Source organism: Zonotrichia leucophrys, chromosome 5 (genome assembly GCF_028769735.1).
Source record: "Zonotrichia leucophrys gambelii isolate GWCS_2022_RI chromosome 5, RI_Zleu_2.0, whole genome shotgun sequence".
Taxonomy (NCBI): Eukaryota; Metazoa; Chordata; class Aves; order Passeriformes; family Passerellidae; genus Zonotrichia; species Zonotrichia leucophrys.
In genome coordinates, this window is record NC_088175.1 from 29,092,862 (window position 1) to 29,110,863 (window position 18,002).

Consider the following 18,002-nt stretch of genomic DNA (forward strand, 5'->3'; position numbering starts at 1 on the left):
AGGTAGAGGCACAGTGAAAGGTGAAATGAAGAGGCTCCTTGCTGAGCAACCATTCCATTTCAGGGTCAATTCCTTTTGAGAGTAAAAACTTTGGGGAAACTATTCGTGAGTACGTTCTGCATTAGGTTCCACTGAGCCACAAGATCCAAAGGGATGTTTGCTCTGCCTGCACCTCCTGACATCCACACACCTCTCCTTGAAGTCTCCAACAGGCTCACCAGTACCCCTGGCAGCATGACTCTGGAGATTCCTTATAGCTCTGTCCTGCTGCAGTTAATGCTATCATGGGACCTTCTTACTGTTCCATGGTCTTCTGGCTCTCCAGACAATGTACAGATATTTAATTTGCCTTTTGCAATTACAAGCATTAGTACAATGGGTCAGTTTGGTGTTCAAATGTAAAATAATGAAGTATTACTGGGACCCTAAGCTACGGCGGCTATTAAAAAACCATTGGTTCCTCGTGTTTGTTAAAACTGTTATTATACTGCTCTGGGATTTGAGTTTATTTTTTTCCCCATTTCCTTGTGAGCCTGAAAAAGAACAATTTTTCTCCCTTTCACTTATGATATAATACATGAATATTTGAAGAAGCCTATAAAGCTATGAATGAAACATCAAGAATACAGTCTGCAGAAAGCCAAGGGATTCTTCTGTCTTTATATTTCAGAGTGAATGCTGTGCATGCAAGCACAATGAAGAAAATTATTTCACGGACTAAAGCTTTCTTCCTGCACACACATCTGCTAATGTGCCCTTAGCCCTGACCTGTAATGTTTCCTGACAGCCCATCTGGGGATGCTGTACCTGTACCAGCTTCACTGATGGCCTCCGTGCTGCTCCCATCCCACAAGCCTCCCTCCACTCTCCCCAGCCTGGGCTGCATCCCTCCAGCCCTCCCCAGGGCACCTCTCCCTCTGCTGCACTGCTGCTCTGCACATCACGCTCCTTATGGGGCCAAGCCAGGCCACCTCACTGCTCCTGGCATTTCAGGTAGTCTCAGAGGCTTAACATGGGTACTCTTACGGGGAACTGCTAAAATTAGCTCCGCAGCCAACTCCAAAATAGCAGTCCCAAGTATCCCTTACCTAACCCTTGCATGATGTGCTGTGGACAAACATGTGTGCCTGCAGATAAGGGGGCTATGATGCTGACTCACCCAGGAGGACCCACAGCCTTTAGCTGTGGATCCCTGCTCCTCCTTCACTGGGGTTTCTCTTCACTGAAGGCTTGGTTTTGACTAGGTGAAGTCAAAATTGCATGCATGAACTCTGCTTCCCTTGCCACCCCTGAAAATGGACAATTTTAACCTGAATTTTAAAAAGCTGCTAAAAATCTGTGTACTAATAAGCCATTTATTCTGCATGTTTTTGGCATACTTTGAGGTCAAATTCTGCTGCGACATGCATGTTGGTGTGGGTTACAGATCAGGAATTTCATCACCTCCTGTGTTAACTCCAAAAAGCTTAAAGCAAGAGGAACCAGGCTTGGGATTGAAGCAGACCAGCAATCCAGCAATCCTGTGTTTACAGCAACCTGATGTGCCGAATGTGTGTCCCAGCCTTTTTCTAAACACTTTTCTCTGCTGTTTACCTCACTGAGAGATTTGACTATGCTGCATGCTTTATTCTGGACTCATTCTTCATTAATATAAATCTTTTCTAATCAGTATCCCTAAAGACTCAGAGAAGCCACTGTGTAGATAAGAGGATCCTTGTTAAAGGCCTGAGATTTAGAGAGGGAGTTGCAATGAGAGAGAGGAGGATGAATTTTGAGGAAAATCTCAGTCCTACAGCAGGGCAGTCAGAGGATGCCACAGGCAAAGAGAACACACAGCCTCCACTCCCTGCACACTCAAAGGTGGCCAAGAAGTGCCCATGTGGAACACAGGCTCCCTTCCCAAAGAGATAATGGTCCCCCATCTCCCAGATGTAACTGTCTGCAGGCTCTGCTTCCAGATTTGCTCACTGAAGTGAGTAAAATGTTTCTCTAACAGATTGTGAAGAGACCTAACATGGGGTTTTCTACAGGCCAAACAAGGCAGAGATTTTGCAGCATTAGCCTGAATCCTATTATTATTGAAGGCAATAGCAAAGCTCTTGCAGACTCCAAGAAACTCCTCTCCATCAGGAGAATCAGCGCATTCAGCCTAATCACAGAGCTGTGAGCAAATTATTAAACCTTGAGGGAATGAGGTAACAACAATCTAACATTTTTTTGCTACTCTCATCAGCAGCTGATGGAGTTGATGAAGGAGTGTCTTACCATCTGTTCACACTTCAGAAAACTGCAGCACACGTATCAATACAGCTTACCTTAAACAGGTATGGATCTTTGTAACAAGTCAAATAATTTCATCAATATTTTGATATAGATAACTTGATGGATCAATCCAATCTGGGAATCCTTCCTTCTTTGCAATTCAATCCTTTCTCTGTGACTCCCAGTCACATCCTCCCTCTGGGCACAAAGCTTCCCCATCAGAGGTGCCGACACTTGATTAGAAGGAGATGAGTTATGAGATTTGTCTGCACCAGTTGATTCTGTGCTGGGAGGGCTGAGAAGACAAAATCCTCCCAAGCCAGGGCATGCCACCCAGCTGATAACAGTGTTTGCCAGCCATCTGCACAGCCATTTCCAGCAAAGTCATATCTTGTGGGAGACATGCTTTCTGAAGCAAAACTTCACATGAAGGTTGTCAGTCCCTTTCACAAAACATAACCCTCAGAGTCAGCCTTCAGGCATCAGCCCTGAGGTTGAATCTTCCACCACTGTGCCATGAATTCTCACAAGCTGATTCCCAGTAATCCTCATGTAACGTATTTTTCCAAATGCCATTTGCACCATTATCTGCAATCAAGTGAAATCTTCCAAACTAGCCTCACTTGCCATTCAGGCTGTATCAACACTAAGATTAGCCACAATTTAAGCAGACGAGCAACTTCGTCCAGGGAATGCAAAGCAAGTTCTTCCTCTGTAATCCAGGGCTGAGGAAAAACTGTAAAAGCCGATGTGTGAAGAAAGTATTACGCCAAAATCTTGCTGGGACAACAGCAAAATCTGCATTCTGAGTTGTGAGCTGACACGATAGCAGAGATGCTATGAGAGCAAGAGTCAAACCAACAGACAGCATCTCTTCATAGAGGAAGACACTCATTTCCCTGCAGGAACCCTTTAAAAAGGTGCTGACAAAAGGATGCCCAGAAATATGGTGCAGGGAAGTTTCAAAACCCTTCAGCACTCAGTAAACAGGGATTCAGGTTACATGACTTTGCATATGGAGGAAAGGTGAGACAAGAAGGATTTGAAGATTAATTTCTTAGAAATGGAAAGGACAAAAAAAGTCAGGAAACCTGGAAAATGGTCAGGAGGATAGAGAAAAGCAACATTTACCATCCTGGCCAAGCAAAGAATATGAGTCTCTCTCTTTGATTTCTTTTTACTCATTCACTTAGATGCAACAAGCTTGCAGCAAGCACCATCTTTGCCAGTGCTCTGTGCATCTGATATGCCACTACTGAGTCAGCACTGGTCGTCACCACAGGCCAGGCTGGCAAGATACCAATCTCAGATCTGTTCTCATCTCTTTGAATTATTGGAGCACATCAACAAAAAGAGCTGCTATAGTAAAACTACATGATGTGATTTGTTTGGATGATCAGAAAGACTTTGAAAAACTCCAGCTGCAGAAAGTGATTGATGAAAAAGAACAGATGACCTGTGAGACAAAGTAGATGTAGCATTTATGTAGCAGAAGTAAGTGGTCAGCTGTCCTTACAGCAAGGGTTAACAGCTGAGTGTCCCAAGGCTCAAAGCAGCATGACTCATGTAACTGGGGATGAACAGTGAGGAGCAGCATCTGCAGATGATGCACAATGTTCCAGTTCAAAGGCTGTATCAGTGGCAGATCTGCATTCTGCAAGCCCTGGTCAACCTGAAGACAGGCATTTTTGTTTGCATCACCACAGGAACACTTCTGTGCAGAGAGGATTTTTCCTCCAGTAAGGTGCTAGCAGATGCAGAGAGCAAGAGCAATAGGATGAATGTCATGCTGAGTTCTGGCCCTCACAGAGACTATCCTGAAGACCTCTGTGGCCCACAGCCCTTATCTGGGCCAAGGAGAAGTTTTCTTGACTGGAGGTGACTGCTTTGTATTTGCAGGTGTACAGGACAGCACAGACAGTAATGCAAATCAACGGTGTGGTAGTAAGCTTTGCTCCCACCTGCCATCCTCCTCCACTGCATGTCTGTCAGGAGCCACTGCCACCACAGCCTGCAGCAGTGCGGGTACCCTCAGGGACAGCACACTGGGTCTGAATAGCACCAGGCTCTGGACCAAGTTCTGCATCCCAAAATAAACCGCTCAAACTCTGCCCCAGGCTGCTTTGAAAAGCACATACTACTCCCTGTCATCAGCTCTGCCATCACTTCAGGGAACATTTCACCCCGATTTCATCACTGCCACCTTGTTTGTACCCCTGAGGTAAGCTTGGAGCTGCCCTCTGCATGGAGAAGTCCTGGGCTGGCTGCAGGCCCTCAGCACAAAGCTGTGGTAGTGCAGGCACAACTAGCTGTCTCTGCGTGACCTGGACTGCAGATTACTTCCAAACATGACTGCCATTCATCTGAGGTGCCCAACACCACCCTGCTTTCAGAGGAGCCAGGAGAGGTTTTGAAGATGCTGCAAATAGCTGAGAGCATCAATCCTCCTACAGCACCGAGGCACAGGTTCAGTGTGACAGAGCTAAGTGTGGAGTAACAACAAAACAAGGACACACTGTCAAAAACACCACATCTTTTGCAGCACTGGGAACAAATGCATGAGTAGCCAAAACCCAGAGAGACTCTACCTCAAAAGCTACCGGGCCTGGGTCCCCAAGGAGAGGCAACAGCAGTGCTTTGCACTTGCTGTGTGAGTCACGTGGGGGTTCATCCATCACCACAACAAAACCCAGCAAAGCCCCCGCTAGGGGACTGTGGTGTGGGATTTTCCCTGTCTGTGGGCACAGGGCAATGGCAGCACCCACACAATGCCAGCAGGAAGGCGTGTGCTGCAGCCAGCACGAGCACCCCCTCCCAGCGCTGCACGGCGCACGATGCCCCAGCACGTGCGAGCCCGAGCGTGGCCCGGGCTGCCTCCTCTCCGCCGGGAGCCAGCTGGTCATGCATGAATTCTGTGAAGCTGCTGGCCACAGCATCTGCTCTGGATCACTCACAATGCTCTCTATGGGAAAGCCTCTCGTAGCTCCTTATTCTTCATGCCAGGCACAAGGTAGGCTCATCGGAGGTGCCGCAAAGTGCACAGAGTACAAAGATCCCCAGTACAGAGCTGGGGATCTTTCCAGATGCCCTGGATTTAGTGTAGCGACTGTGCCACCTTGTGCCAGCAACATTTACAAATGCAGTTTAATCTGCTGCCTCTCATATTTTAAAACCATGGTGCTCTCACTCTGACTTTTCTCTAATGAGGCCAACTGGGGCCCTGCATCTCCCCCCTGGCATGGTCCTTTACTTCCTCCAGGCAAAAGAGGGTCTGTCCAAGGGTGTGCCCTCACCTCCTGGCCTGCAGGCTCTGCGCTGCACATCAATTTAGTCTAGCTCTGACCTCTTCTCTGCCTCTTGCAAATCAGACAATCACACTGACTAGAGCTGATATAGATGTAAATAGGAGACATATGATACAGCAAACTGGCTCTGTAGTCCTAGCAATAATGAGGGACGTTTTACAACTGGTCCACTTCCGGGGCCACTTGGGTTCTTTCCAAACACTTGTTCTTATTCAACCAGGTGCAATGTGACCTGTGTAGGAAAAAGAAATATGGGACTTCATAAAAACAGCCCATTTATGACTCTATATTCTGATTCTGCTCATTGTTTAGAAAAGGCTGCAGGATTCACGGAGAACAGACAGCTGAGGAAAAAATTAATTGTGTTGCTCCAAGCTACCAAGCAGGAGAAAGCCAGGGGCCTGTGATTTTCCTCCTGGACCTGCTGAGATGGAGGTGGGAGACCCATGGATAGGAAGACATCTCCACACATGTGGAGAGAAGACCCCAGTGTGATTCTAGGACTGAAGACTTTGATCCAGGATTTGGCCTTCACAATGCCCAAGAAGAAACCTGAGCATACTGTGGGTGTAGAGAACAGACAGCTACATGGAAGCTGTGGCATTATACAGTTCTTTTATATGATGGAAAAAAGTAGTAAAATAACTAGTGGCTACAAGCTGATGCCAGACAACTTCTACCTAGAAGCCATGTTCACATCTTTACTCTGGCAGGCAACTGATTGCTGGGACATACTCCCATGGGATATGGCAAGGTTGATCACTGCTTCTGCTCAAGGGCAGTTGGACTTCAGTGAAAACTGAGGGCTTGTGCTTGACAAAGTGAAACCCGATATCCCTCATTGCCTGTGGGCTGCAGGAGGCAGTCTAACAGTATTAAAATATGGGTTTACATTTCACAAGTCCATGGATGCTACATGATACTGAAATGCTAATGTAACCTGTGTCTATCCTGAACATCCTATGGAGCAGTCTATGGGAGCTTGGACTGGCCAGAGGGCAGCTGCTGTGCTGATGAGGTAAGAAACAGAAGACATTTCATCAAGGGAGAGCTGGGCTGTGCAGTGCATGGGCAGCAGCCAGGTGTCCCACCACCAACAGCAGCACCTGAGAGCAGAAATAAACCTGTGGGCACACACATTTGGCTCCACACTGTAACAGGCACCCAGAAGGATTTGAATTCCTTTATGTAAAGTGCCTCTGTTTAAATCTTGGCCCTCCTAGGCCACCCCAAAGCTAGTGAAGCCAGTGGCAAGACTCAGTGAGAAAGGAGTCAAACACATATAGGACAAGAACAAAGGGAGATGTAGGCAAGACACAGCTGTAAATCTGGGTTTATTCCAGCAATGAATCCTGGCCTCCTGGGAGATCCTGGGTCTCACTTCAGATGAAGCAGGACCTCAGTAGAGCTTCACACCCTTCACCCTCACAGACTGTGATTGTTTGTGACACATTTAAAGGGTTTTCAAATGAAAGACATGAAGAACCATTTCAAAAAAAAGTAAGCCAAGTTACTTCACACCTTCTCTCTTCTCCTATGGACTTTTCATAACACTTCATAGGGACCCAAGAGCACCAAAGCAGTGCCACTGGAGGCAACAACAGAGGGAAGGACAGGGGAGTACAGGAGGAGTTGAAGGGGGCAGCCATGCATTACACCCTTCTCTTGCCTTTTGCATTCCCCAAGGTCCTGGCAAAGAAGCAGGAGCAGGGAGAACAGCAAAGGTGTGCTCAGAACAAAAAACAGATCAAGACAAGGAAACCCAATCAAAATAACACAGCCTCCGAGACTCAAGCATTGCACAAAAGGAGGATCAGAAGTAAGCTAGGCTCTTAAAGGCACAGAGATGACACTGAAACAGAGTAAGAGCAGAATACAGGAGGGCAAAGAGTAAAAGTCGATCCCTCTACAGGAGGAGGAGAAAAGGAGGAAGGGTAAGGAGGAGAAAGAAGGTTATATTTTCTGGATTTGGGGTTTGGATACTTGATTCTGATTTTTTTCTTTTTTGCAGTTTTTCATAAAGGATCTCACACCTGATATTCCTCGTTCCATCCATTGCGGTTCACCAAGGGCAATGAAGAAATTCTCCTGCCTTTCGTATTCCTCCTCATCTACTATCTTAACCCTTATGGTCTTCCTGTAGGGACAACAAGAGAGACAACCGTGTACAGCGGGTCAGCTGGCTGGAGGCGCGGCGGCGGCGGCAGCAAGGGCTCCTGGCACGCAGCCCGTCCCGCTGGGGCGGCGTGCGCTGGCCTGCCTTCGGACACAGCATCCTTGCAGCGGCTCCTTGGGAGCGGGCTGTTAGGGGCAGGGGGGGGCTGGCAAGGGAGTGAGGAGGCAGGGAAAAGTGGGAGGAGGACCTTGCTGATGGTTAGTGGAAGGTGACATCTGCAGCGCATTTTTTTTCAGTGTCAGATGGTAATGGAAAGGGTATCAGTTGCCTGAAAAGCATCAGGGACCACCACCCTGAGCTACCCACTGCATTTTAGCTGGAAGACCAATTTCTTCTTACCATTAATAATAAATACAGTAATAATACCCTCATGATTAATAATAAGTCTGCAAAGACTCTGGGCTTGGAACCTGAGGAGAAGAGAGAGACACATTCCCCAGTGTGGAGAGGCAGGTCTCTGCCAGTGGCTACAGCTCCACTAGCTGCTAAGGAGGCTGATGGTTCTAACTCCCATTTTTAAAATGGCACATCTTACTGCTTTCTCTTATTGATAGTATCTACCCATCTTCCTGTCCTGTTCCTCAAATGAGGATGCAGTCTTCCCAGGGGATGGACAGCTTTGCTCACAGGAGACACAATGGGACAATGCCTCCAAGGTTCAAAAACAAATGCCCTGGGCACTGGAGCAGATCTAGCCTCTTTCCCTTGAGGCCAGCTTGTCTGGCCCCCTCCACTACCCCTGCAATGTACACAGCTGCTGTGAGACCCCAGGCAAAGCAAAGCAGGCCCTGGCTCTTCCTTGCCCTCAGCTCCTGCTCCCAGAGTTGCTCTGTGACAACCAGACCAGGGGTTGCACAGCCTTTGCCCACTGCTTCTCAGAAGTTACAGAGCTGCTTCTCTGCCAGGCCTCAATTCCTGTGTTTTTCTAACATGAAACTGACTGGAACAACCCATAGGACCAGGGCTGGGGAATGATCTCCTGAGATGCTGGATGTGTTTCTAGCCAACATCTTCCCACTGACACTACAAAATTTTCTTGGGCCCTCCAGTGGGGGTGGCAGAAGGTTCCTCTCAAGTCACCAGAGAAATCTGGACAAGCAGGACTGCTCTCCATCCTTCTCTCTCTCCTCCCCTTGCCACTTTGCCTCTCAGCAGCCCCAGCACCACTCCCCATGCCACCCCATGGGTACCATGTGACACAGTGTGCGTGCACAGCAGTGTTTAGGGCAGAGCAGTCAGAGACAGAGAGACATCAGAGGAAGAGAAGAGGAGGAAGGAGATGGAAGAGAGGAGGAAAGAACGTTAATGTTAGTCTGCAGGGCCAGTACTACACCTTTCTGTAAACTCATATCCACCATGCGGGGGCTCATCAGCTCAATGAAGAAATTCTTGGTTTTTTCATACTCCTCATCATCAATTACCTTGATGTGAACTGTTTTGCTGTGGATGGAAAAATAATAAGGGTCATAAAGGGGAGAGGGGAACAGAGAAGCAAAAGTCAAGGAAGGACAGAGTTAAATGGGTACATTAGAGAGTCAAAGTTTTCTCACCCACTGAACATACTCAACATGGCCCTTTGAGAAAGGCTAAAGCCCCCCTTCTGCAAGCAACACTGGCCAATTTTCTGTTTAACCCAAAGGCAGAATGGTAGGCTAAACTATGAAGTGAAGTTAGACAAAAACAATCCCCCAGCAAACTGACTCAGGGCTCAGCCTGTGGGCAGTGAGGTCTCATGGCCAGCAGAGAAGCAGGCTTCCCTCACCCTGTTACCCCTGTGCACACACACACACATCCACACACATCCACACACCCTGCTGGCACCCTGCTGCTGCCTCAGCTTCATTGGCCTGCTCTGAGAAGTGCTGGTTGCTGGAGCTGCTGAGCAGCTGGGCAGCAGATCCCATGTTTCTTCTCCTTTAGAAAATTTCTTGCAAGTTCTTGTACTATTTTGTAGGAAAAGAAGAGCTCACTCTGTCATGGCTTCCTTCACAGCAAATACATGCCTTATGCAGAGTACTGTCCCACAACTTTCACACCCAAAGAGAACAAGAGAAACAACTCAAAGACTGCCAAGCCACTGCCTCCTTACAGACAGGCTGCACTGACTGTTGCAAGCTCAAAATAACCCCTGCACACCCCTCATTCTGCCAGTGGCTGCAAAGGTTCATGCAGTCACATCCCTCACTTGTGACTGAAGACATCGATGCTTTCATTCCAAGCTGGCATAAGCCCCTCTTAAATACAACACTGTTTGCACATGTAACTCCTCTGAATGGGTACCTACTTGCCATCTTGGGGCTCCTGGAACCCTACCCCAAGCTGGAACTGCATTTTTTAAACCAGAAGTCAGTTCCACATAAAAAGTATTTTCCTTTCCTCAAAACAATTGCCCTCCTGCAAGTGAAAGACCCCCTGCTTCCCACTGCTCTGGTCCCACACACGGCCCTGACACAACAAGCTCCTCCTCTTCTTCCTGCCCATCCTTAGCAATCAGATCAGGCCCAGGTGCATGTTGTGCACAATCAGTCTTGACTAGCAATGGGAAGGAAGAAAAAAGCAGGACTGGCAATCACAATCACTGGCAATCTGGACAGATGTGACCAAATTCACATCTCTATGTGCCTCAGACTGTAGTCTTTGCAATTAAATCCTGTATCTCTGATCTCACAGTGCCTCAGAGAACAAGCAGTCCAGCCCTGCACCCTGGGGGTGCTGTGATCCCCACCCCTGGGGATGCTGCCACAGCCATCAGCCTCTGGAAAATCATCACTTCAGCACAGAACAGGAGAATCTTCACTGCAACTTGCATTCCTACTGATATCAATAATGACCACAAAATTATTTGGTCATCCTACAATTTGACCCTCAAGTCAATTCCTCCTGCACTCCAGCTGTGGAAATCCTGTTCCCTGTGCTGACTCTGGTCTTGATCTTGGTCCCAACCCTTCTCTTTCAAATGATGGCACAGGGGTGGGAGCAGAATTTGGACAATGTCGGCCTATCTATCAGTGCAGGAATATGCAGGAAAAATCACCTCCAATTCTTCTTTCTGAGCTAAATCAGCTTTATTTTTGCCAGTGCTTGCTCTACCCATACCCTGCACCAATGTCAGAAAGCCTCCTTTCCCTTCTCTAGGCTCCTTCAATCTCTGCTAATCCAGCCTGAAAGATTTTAAAAGGTATTTCTCTGGTGTAAATGTTGCTGCTCTGCCAAGACTTCATCATGATGATTTTTTGTTTCATTTTTGTTGGAGATGTTGAATTTGGCTTTTGAACCAGATTTTATCTGGGCCCCTGATACTTTGCAAAGCTTGTTCAATTTGCTGAGTTAAACCTACAGCTGATTCATAGCTCTGATCTTTTCCTTGCTCATTACTACAAAACAGAAGGTGGGATTTTCCAAAGCAGCCAGTGCTTCCTGGACGTGGGTTGCTTTTAATAATCCCTTTCATAAGTACCATTGCTTATGGTTTTTCTATTCTAGGAGCTTTGAAATAATCAGTATTGCTTGTCTGCAAAAATTTGGAAAAAACACCACAGACTCTGTTTCCTGGGGTCAGTTTATGTACTGCGACAAAGCTATTCTAAGGCTTTGTACAGTTAATATTCTACATGCAAACCCTTCCTTCCTTCCTTCCTTCCTTCCTTCCTTCCTTCCTTCCTTCCTTCCTTCCTTCCTTCCTTCCTTCCTTCCTTCCTTCCTTCCTTCCTTCCTTCCTTCCTTCCTTCCTTCCTTCCTTCCTTCCTTCCTTCCTTCCTTCCTCTCCTTCCTTCCTTCCTTCCCTTTCCTTCCTTCCTTCCTTCCTTCCTTCCTTCCTTCCTTCCTTCCTTCCTTCCTTCCTTCCTTCCTTCCTTCCTTCCTTCCTTCCTTCCCTCCTTCCCTCCTTCCCTCCTTCCCTCCCTCCCTCCCTCCCTCCCTCCACCCTACCAAGTAGTTCCACAGTGCTGAGACTTCCTTAGAATAGCCTTTGTTTTAATGTTAAAAAAAAAAACAGTTATAAAGAAAGAGAAAGAAGGGTTGTTGGGGATCCCTAGAAGCTAGCATGGCAAAGTGCTGGCTTTGCAAAAACAGGTCCCCTTAAGTCTGGAACACAAACCTTCTAGGCTCCAAAACCAACTCAGCTCTGCTGCAAACTGGACCACTACCACACACTCAAGCATCAGGTGGCTTTTCCAAAAAGAGACTCTGAATTTGGTTACCAAGCCTGTAACTTCCTGGTTTCCTCCTTTGTTACAAGCTTTTAAGGAGAAAAGAACCTTTTACCCAGCTCTGAAACAACAGGTGAAGGACAGATCAAAGCAACAGGCCAAAGCCACAGGCGCCCTACATGGACACAGGCTGAGCCTTGCACCCCCTCTCCCCATCTGACTGAATCCCAAAGGAGGTGGTGCCTGACCTCTCCAGCTTTGCTGAGAGGTGGTGAGTGCTCAGAAGGTCATCCACCCCATAAAAGCCTTGGGGATACAGCAGGAGCCTGGAGGTGATGCTTGGGGCCAGGTGTGGTGGGATGAGGGTGATGGGAGCCAAACTGCAGCCAATGCCAGCTCTTGCTCCAGAGTCAGGGTGTTGACAGACCTCCCTGTGCAAGGGGGAAGGGAGCAAGGCAGAACTTGGCAAGGACTGTGCAGTTACATGGGGAGGTGGGCCAGGGCTCACAGACCCAGTGCCCTATAATGGGGAGCAGTTAACCTTTCCCTGGGATTTGTGGCAGAGGGAAGAGCAGCATCCCTGCTCCCAGGCCGCTCTGCAGCCTGCACAGATGGGGGCACAGTGCTGCGTTTGCTCCCTTCAGGGGAAGTGCCTTTCTTTCGGCTGGCTGCTCCCGTGACTGTCACTGCAGAAAGGTGTCAGTGCTGACAGAGGGGGGGTGTGGTGGCCCATCAGGCCACCCCTCCCAGCCCACTGTGGCCGGTGAGGGCTGCCCTTTCCCCTGCTGTGCAGCTTCCCTATCTCTGTGAGCATCTCGCTCGTCTCCAGGCCTATGAAAGCAACCATAAATACAGCTGCGTCCTGAGCTGTCATAAATTGTCTGGAGGCCAAAACACAGATTGCTCCCACATAATCTCATCTCTCACCTACAGCCACACTGAGAGCTGCGTCCTCAGAAGGCAGGAAGAGTGGAGGAGATGGATGGAGAGAAGGGCTGGAGTGTAACGCTGCCCCGGGAGGACATCACGTTAATGTGAGAGATGTGACAGAAGGACACCGAGAGGCAGAGAGCGTGTGGGAGCGGGAGGCTTGGGAACATTTTGCTGCAAGAACATCATGACAGCTTCTTGAAATTAATGGAGGCAGAGGCGGGCACGAGAGGGGCTGGCCGTGCAGCAGCCCTGATGGGCATGCTCACCACCATGGGAAGCAAGGAACCTTGCTCAGCTGAGCAGCTTTCATTCCCCAGCCTCTGGCCACTTCACATGGGCAAAGGAGGACACTTTCCAGCCTTCCCCATTCTCTCTGACAGTTTGACTGGGGCCAAGACACACCTCAGACAGCTCTAAAGCAGAGAACAATAGAGACCATCCAAAAGCCTCTCCTGGCAGCAAGGAGCCACTCTGCAGAACACAAAGCCCCACTCCCAGCACCAAGCCACAGCATAGTCCAATCTCAGCACCTGCATAACTACAGTGATGGGAAGGGCTCTTTAATTCAGGGCTTGGTGCAGCTTTCAGCAGACTGAGCAATGCTTTCGATCTGGCCTGTGGCACAGCAGGGCAAACCAAAAGCCAGCACTCTCAGGGAACACCTGGTCATACAGAAGTGAGGATAGCTGCTCACTTGCTTCTTTTTCTCTGAGGTCATTGCAAGCGGCCACCCAACAGCCTTCAGATGAGGTTCTGCTTAGAACATACACTTAGAAACAACCACTGGTTTTAAATGTCAGGGATGGAAAAGCTCCTCTGGGGAGCAACATTAAGAATGAGATTTCCCTGAGTAAGCAACAGAAGATGAAATGAATAGACATCGATCTTCTCCTAAAGGACTTTGTGCACATGATGTTGCTAAATTTCCCATCTGGGAAGTACAGAGGATAATCTATAAAATCATTTTATTTGACAACACGTCCACTTCCAACACATAAGGCAACAACTGAATGGTTATTTGATTAATGTGCTAGAAAATACTGAGTATCTCTTTGTGTGGACACTCTCATTTTCAGGAATTATTGCTGAGAAGGTTAGAAGGATGTGTCTGTGTGGGTCTGTGTGATTTTGGAATGTGAAGCAACTCTAAAAAGAATGCAAGTCAGGAGATGTCACATAGTGTATGCCACTGAAACAGGCAGGGCTGTGCAAGGGCACATTTTAGAGTCCCTGGTGGGACGCTATTAGCCAGGATGAAAAGCAGCCAAGACAGCAAAGTAAACATCCCCCTTTGAGTGAGATGTACCAGGAGATGTTCAGTAACTCATTAATGCGAATCATTAGTACAAACATTTTGCGTCAAGCCATTCTGTTCTTGACACATATCCTGATGAACCCAAATCTTCATCTGATTTGCGGTGGGTGGAAGTTCCTGCAGCGTGAAGTTCAAAGCCTGTGGTACCAGACTGACTCTTCCCCAGAGCTCTGAGCTGGTTTGGGATTTCACTGTGAAGCTGCAGATAGGGCCCAGCTACTATGCCAGAAGACTTCATAAAGCAGTCGCAGTATCATAAAATATGCTGAGTTGGAAGGGACCCATTAGGCTCACAGAGTCCAATTCCTGGCCCTGGGCAGGATACCCCAACAATCATACCATGTGCCTGAGAGCACTGTCCAAATGCTTGAACTCTGTCAGGCTTGGTGCTGTGACCACTTCCCTGGGGAGCCTTTCCAGTGCTCAATCACCCTCTGAGTGAAAAACTTTTTCCTGATATCCAACCTAAACCTTCCCTGACTCAACTTCATGTTTGTTCCTCAAGTCCTGCCACTGGTCACAAGAGTGAAGAGATCAGTACCTGACACTTCTCCTCATGAGGATGCTAAAGACCACAATGAGGTCTCCCCTCAGCCTCCTCCAGGCTGAACAGACCAAGTGATCTCAGCTAGATCTCAGATCTCACATGGCTTCCCCTCCAGACCCTTCACCATCCTCATGCCTCTTCTTCAGACACTGTAATTCCTCAATGCTTTTTTTATATTGTGGTGCCCAGAACTGCACACAAGACTCGAGGTGATGCCACCCAGTGAGGAGCAGAGCAGGAAAATCACCTGCTTTGACTGGCTGGCAATGCTGTGTGCTTGAGGCAAACCAGAAGGGATTAAATAAGGTTATAAATAGTGGGGATCTGTCTTTGCCTAGTTCACTGGGAGGTGGATATTAAACACAATAATGTGACAGTGCACACAGGAAAGGTGAAAAAGACAGCAAAAGAAGCCTGATTTGATGCCCATGTCATATGAAGTTGTGCATCAATAACCCAGAGTAACAAACTGAGCAATTTTGAAGCAAAGAATTATGCTGTCACATGGCACAGAAAAAGAAAAAAAAGTGTTTGAAAGGCAGAATCATTAGATCCAAAACTAGATTCACTAAACTCACCAAGGAGATGCTGAGTGATCTTAATTTCAAGAGAAAATCATCGTAATTTAAGAATCAATCCAGATTATGACCAAGACAGGCAAGTTGCACTTTGGTCTTAAGATCATGTTTATGAAAGAAGATTTTTTGATTACCATGGAGATTATGGAGTGGGGGGACAAGCCATCAAGCATTCAGCTGCAGCCACTGGATATGGTCACCGTTTATTCTAGCAGAAAGGTAAGAAATGAAGGTGCCTCTAAGGTCAGATTAGATGTTGATACCGATTGACTAAACAGGTGCCAACAGGATAGATGAACTGTCAGAACACAGTTTCAAGCAGATCACTGATTTGCACTGATGTGCATGTTGCTGATGTTTGAGTTACAGAAGAGCTGGTGCTGGTGCAGAAGTTGGAGACAAGCCATGGCAGGCCAGTTTCCAAGATCTGGCTGCATTGTTCATGAGGACCTTGGAAGAGCAGCTGTGCAAGAGTTATCCTACTCTGTGTAGCAAGCACATGGGGGAAAGCCCCAACAGCTTCACTACCAGCCAGTCGGCTATAAAGTAACATAGTCAGAAGCCATCCCCAGAAAATGAGATTTCCCCCTTCTGTTTTTTCTCTTTTGTTGTCAAATTGTTTTATGGGATAACCAGATGGTAACTAATTGTCTTTCAATCAAAATCACCTGATAAATCATTGTAAGAAACTACCATCTTATCATTGAAATAAGGTTCTTTGCAGTGCTAATCACTATATGACCTATGTATTTCTGATGTCAAGCCTGAAGCCTTACAAGTAAGTCAGTTGATACCTCCATATTTTAGTTTCTATATCCATGCAGGGTCCATGGTCCTTATTTTTCACAGGGACTTGATAGGGGACAGTCCCTACTTTCTTTGAACTCCCAATGTGGAAGGTGCTACAGTGATGCAACCAGAAAGAAAGTGAGGGAAGAGAACAGAGACAGCTTGAAGTGGTGGTCCAAGTTTCATTTATTCGTACGAGTATCAACTTATTCTGGCTTCATCTGACATGGTTCCCATTTGAACGAGCTGTGCACTTCTGTAGGGCACCTCCTCTTCCTTGCTAAAGTCTAGTTACTTCATGGGGGAACTAAAAGGCCTCAGAAAATATGTCTGCAAACAACTATCATCCTGCCTCTGGGCAGAGGCATTTCCACCAAGCCATTCCTGACTAGTAGGTGTTGCCCAACTGCCTTCTAACAGCCACATTATAAAGATGGTTCTCTGGATGATCTTTCCCTATATTTCAACTCTTTACCCCTAGAAAGTCCTTTGTAATGTCCACCCAGACTGACAAGGCAGGAGGGAGAAGTGCCTTTGGCACTGCCCCCTGGAGCGGCTCCCTGCATCCCTGCTGTTCCTCCCACACAGGCAGAGTCTGAGACTGGCCCAGGAGACCCAGAGCCCTTCTGCAAGCCTCTATTCCTGCCATACATGCAGCACACAGGAGATCTCTGCTCCACTCCCCCAAGAGCCAGGGCCAGAAACATCCAGCTCTGCTATGGCAGCTCACAGGCCGGGGGAAAAGGTTCACTGGAGAAGACACCATGCAAGAAGCGGCTGTACCCCGAGGTGGGGACAGTGACCCCAGTCCAAAGCCTTGGGTGATCCCTCATGCCTACCCCTGTGTGGGACTGTGTGGGACAAATGTGCAGGACCACCAGGAGCTCAGGGGCTCTGCCTGCCTGACTGTTAGCAGTGTAGTTTGTTCACATCACACCAGATCTCCTAAGGCATAAAGGAGGAAATATTGACACAGAAAGGCATCTTCCCTTTGTGTATTCCTCATGTAATCTTGGCTAATTAGTAAATTGGCTCATGCTTCAATTAGAACTATTGAAAATGCTTTAGTAGCTGACACATGATAATTAAAAGGACATAGCCAAGACTAAGAGCTGTATTTTTTAGTCTTTACTTGTATAAGAAAACTTTAAAGCATTACAAGTAAAAGATTTATAGTGATAACCATTAAAAAAAATAAATCCAAAGTAAAAAAGAAATTTAAAATTGCTTGTTATGGTTTCTCTATCCTAGATGACAACATCGAAGGGTTTTTTTTGTCTTTCTGGTCATCTTCATTTTTCAATTTGTGCCTGTTTTGTGCACAGCAGCCCAGCTGTCGATTCCCATTGCCAGCCAAGACTGCCAAGAGATAAGAAATGCCACCAAATTCACATGACAATGTTTCACACCTTTGTACCAGTACAAATAACTGTACCAGCAATGAGAAATCAGAGATGCTAAGTTGCAAGTAAGTCCATTAAGCACATCCATGCCATAAAAAAAAAAAAAATCCTTAAGTGACTAATAAATTCAGGGCAACTCAAGACATGTGATATATCCATGTATAAGCTATGGGAATCACCACTGGAGCTAGTAAATGGCAAATTCACTCCACTCTCAAGTCTCACACTCAACTTGGAAACCCTGAAGCACCAAAAAATGCTCCATGAACGTCCATAATGCAGTCAGTCCTGCCAGACAAGATATCCAAAGCACTCTGTATTTCACTTTGTTCAAACATTATAAAATGCTAGAACATATACAGGGTTCTTCAAGGAAAGATGTCACAGTTTTTAAGAATTTCTGCAAAAAAAGGGAAAATCAGAGTTTGTTAAACCCCATTCTCTCAGCTGAGTCCATGCTGCTGACCAGCTGAGCTATTTAAGTTAGGCTGTACAAGCATAGCAGCCCAGCTCCACAGGTTTTCTTTTCCTTATTCAGTTTCATGA

At 47.1% G+C, this 18,002-nt stretch overlaps 1 protein-coding gene across 7 annotated transcripts in view; it reads right to left on the bottom strand.

Moving 5' to 3' along the window:
- Positions 1 to 18,002, bottom strand: part of SLC8A3 (solute carrier family 8 member A3) — a 113,171-nt gene that overhangs the window by 14,595 nt on the left and 80,574 nt on the right. For 5 of the 7 annotated variants that reach the window (XM_064713696.1, XM_064713702.1, XM_064713695.1 and 2 more), the window contains one exon: positions 9,077 to 9,183. In XM_064713696.1, coding sequence (XP_064569766.1) covers positions 9,077 to 9,183 — 107 coding nt within the window. Of the gene's footprint in view, positions 1 to 7,600; positions 7,705 to 9,076; positions 9,184 to 18,002 lie in introns of all 7 variants that reach the window. The other 2 variants (XM_064713701.1, XM_064713700.1) reach the window with 1 other exon arrangement.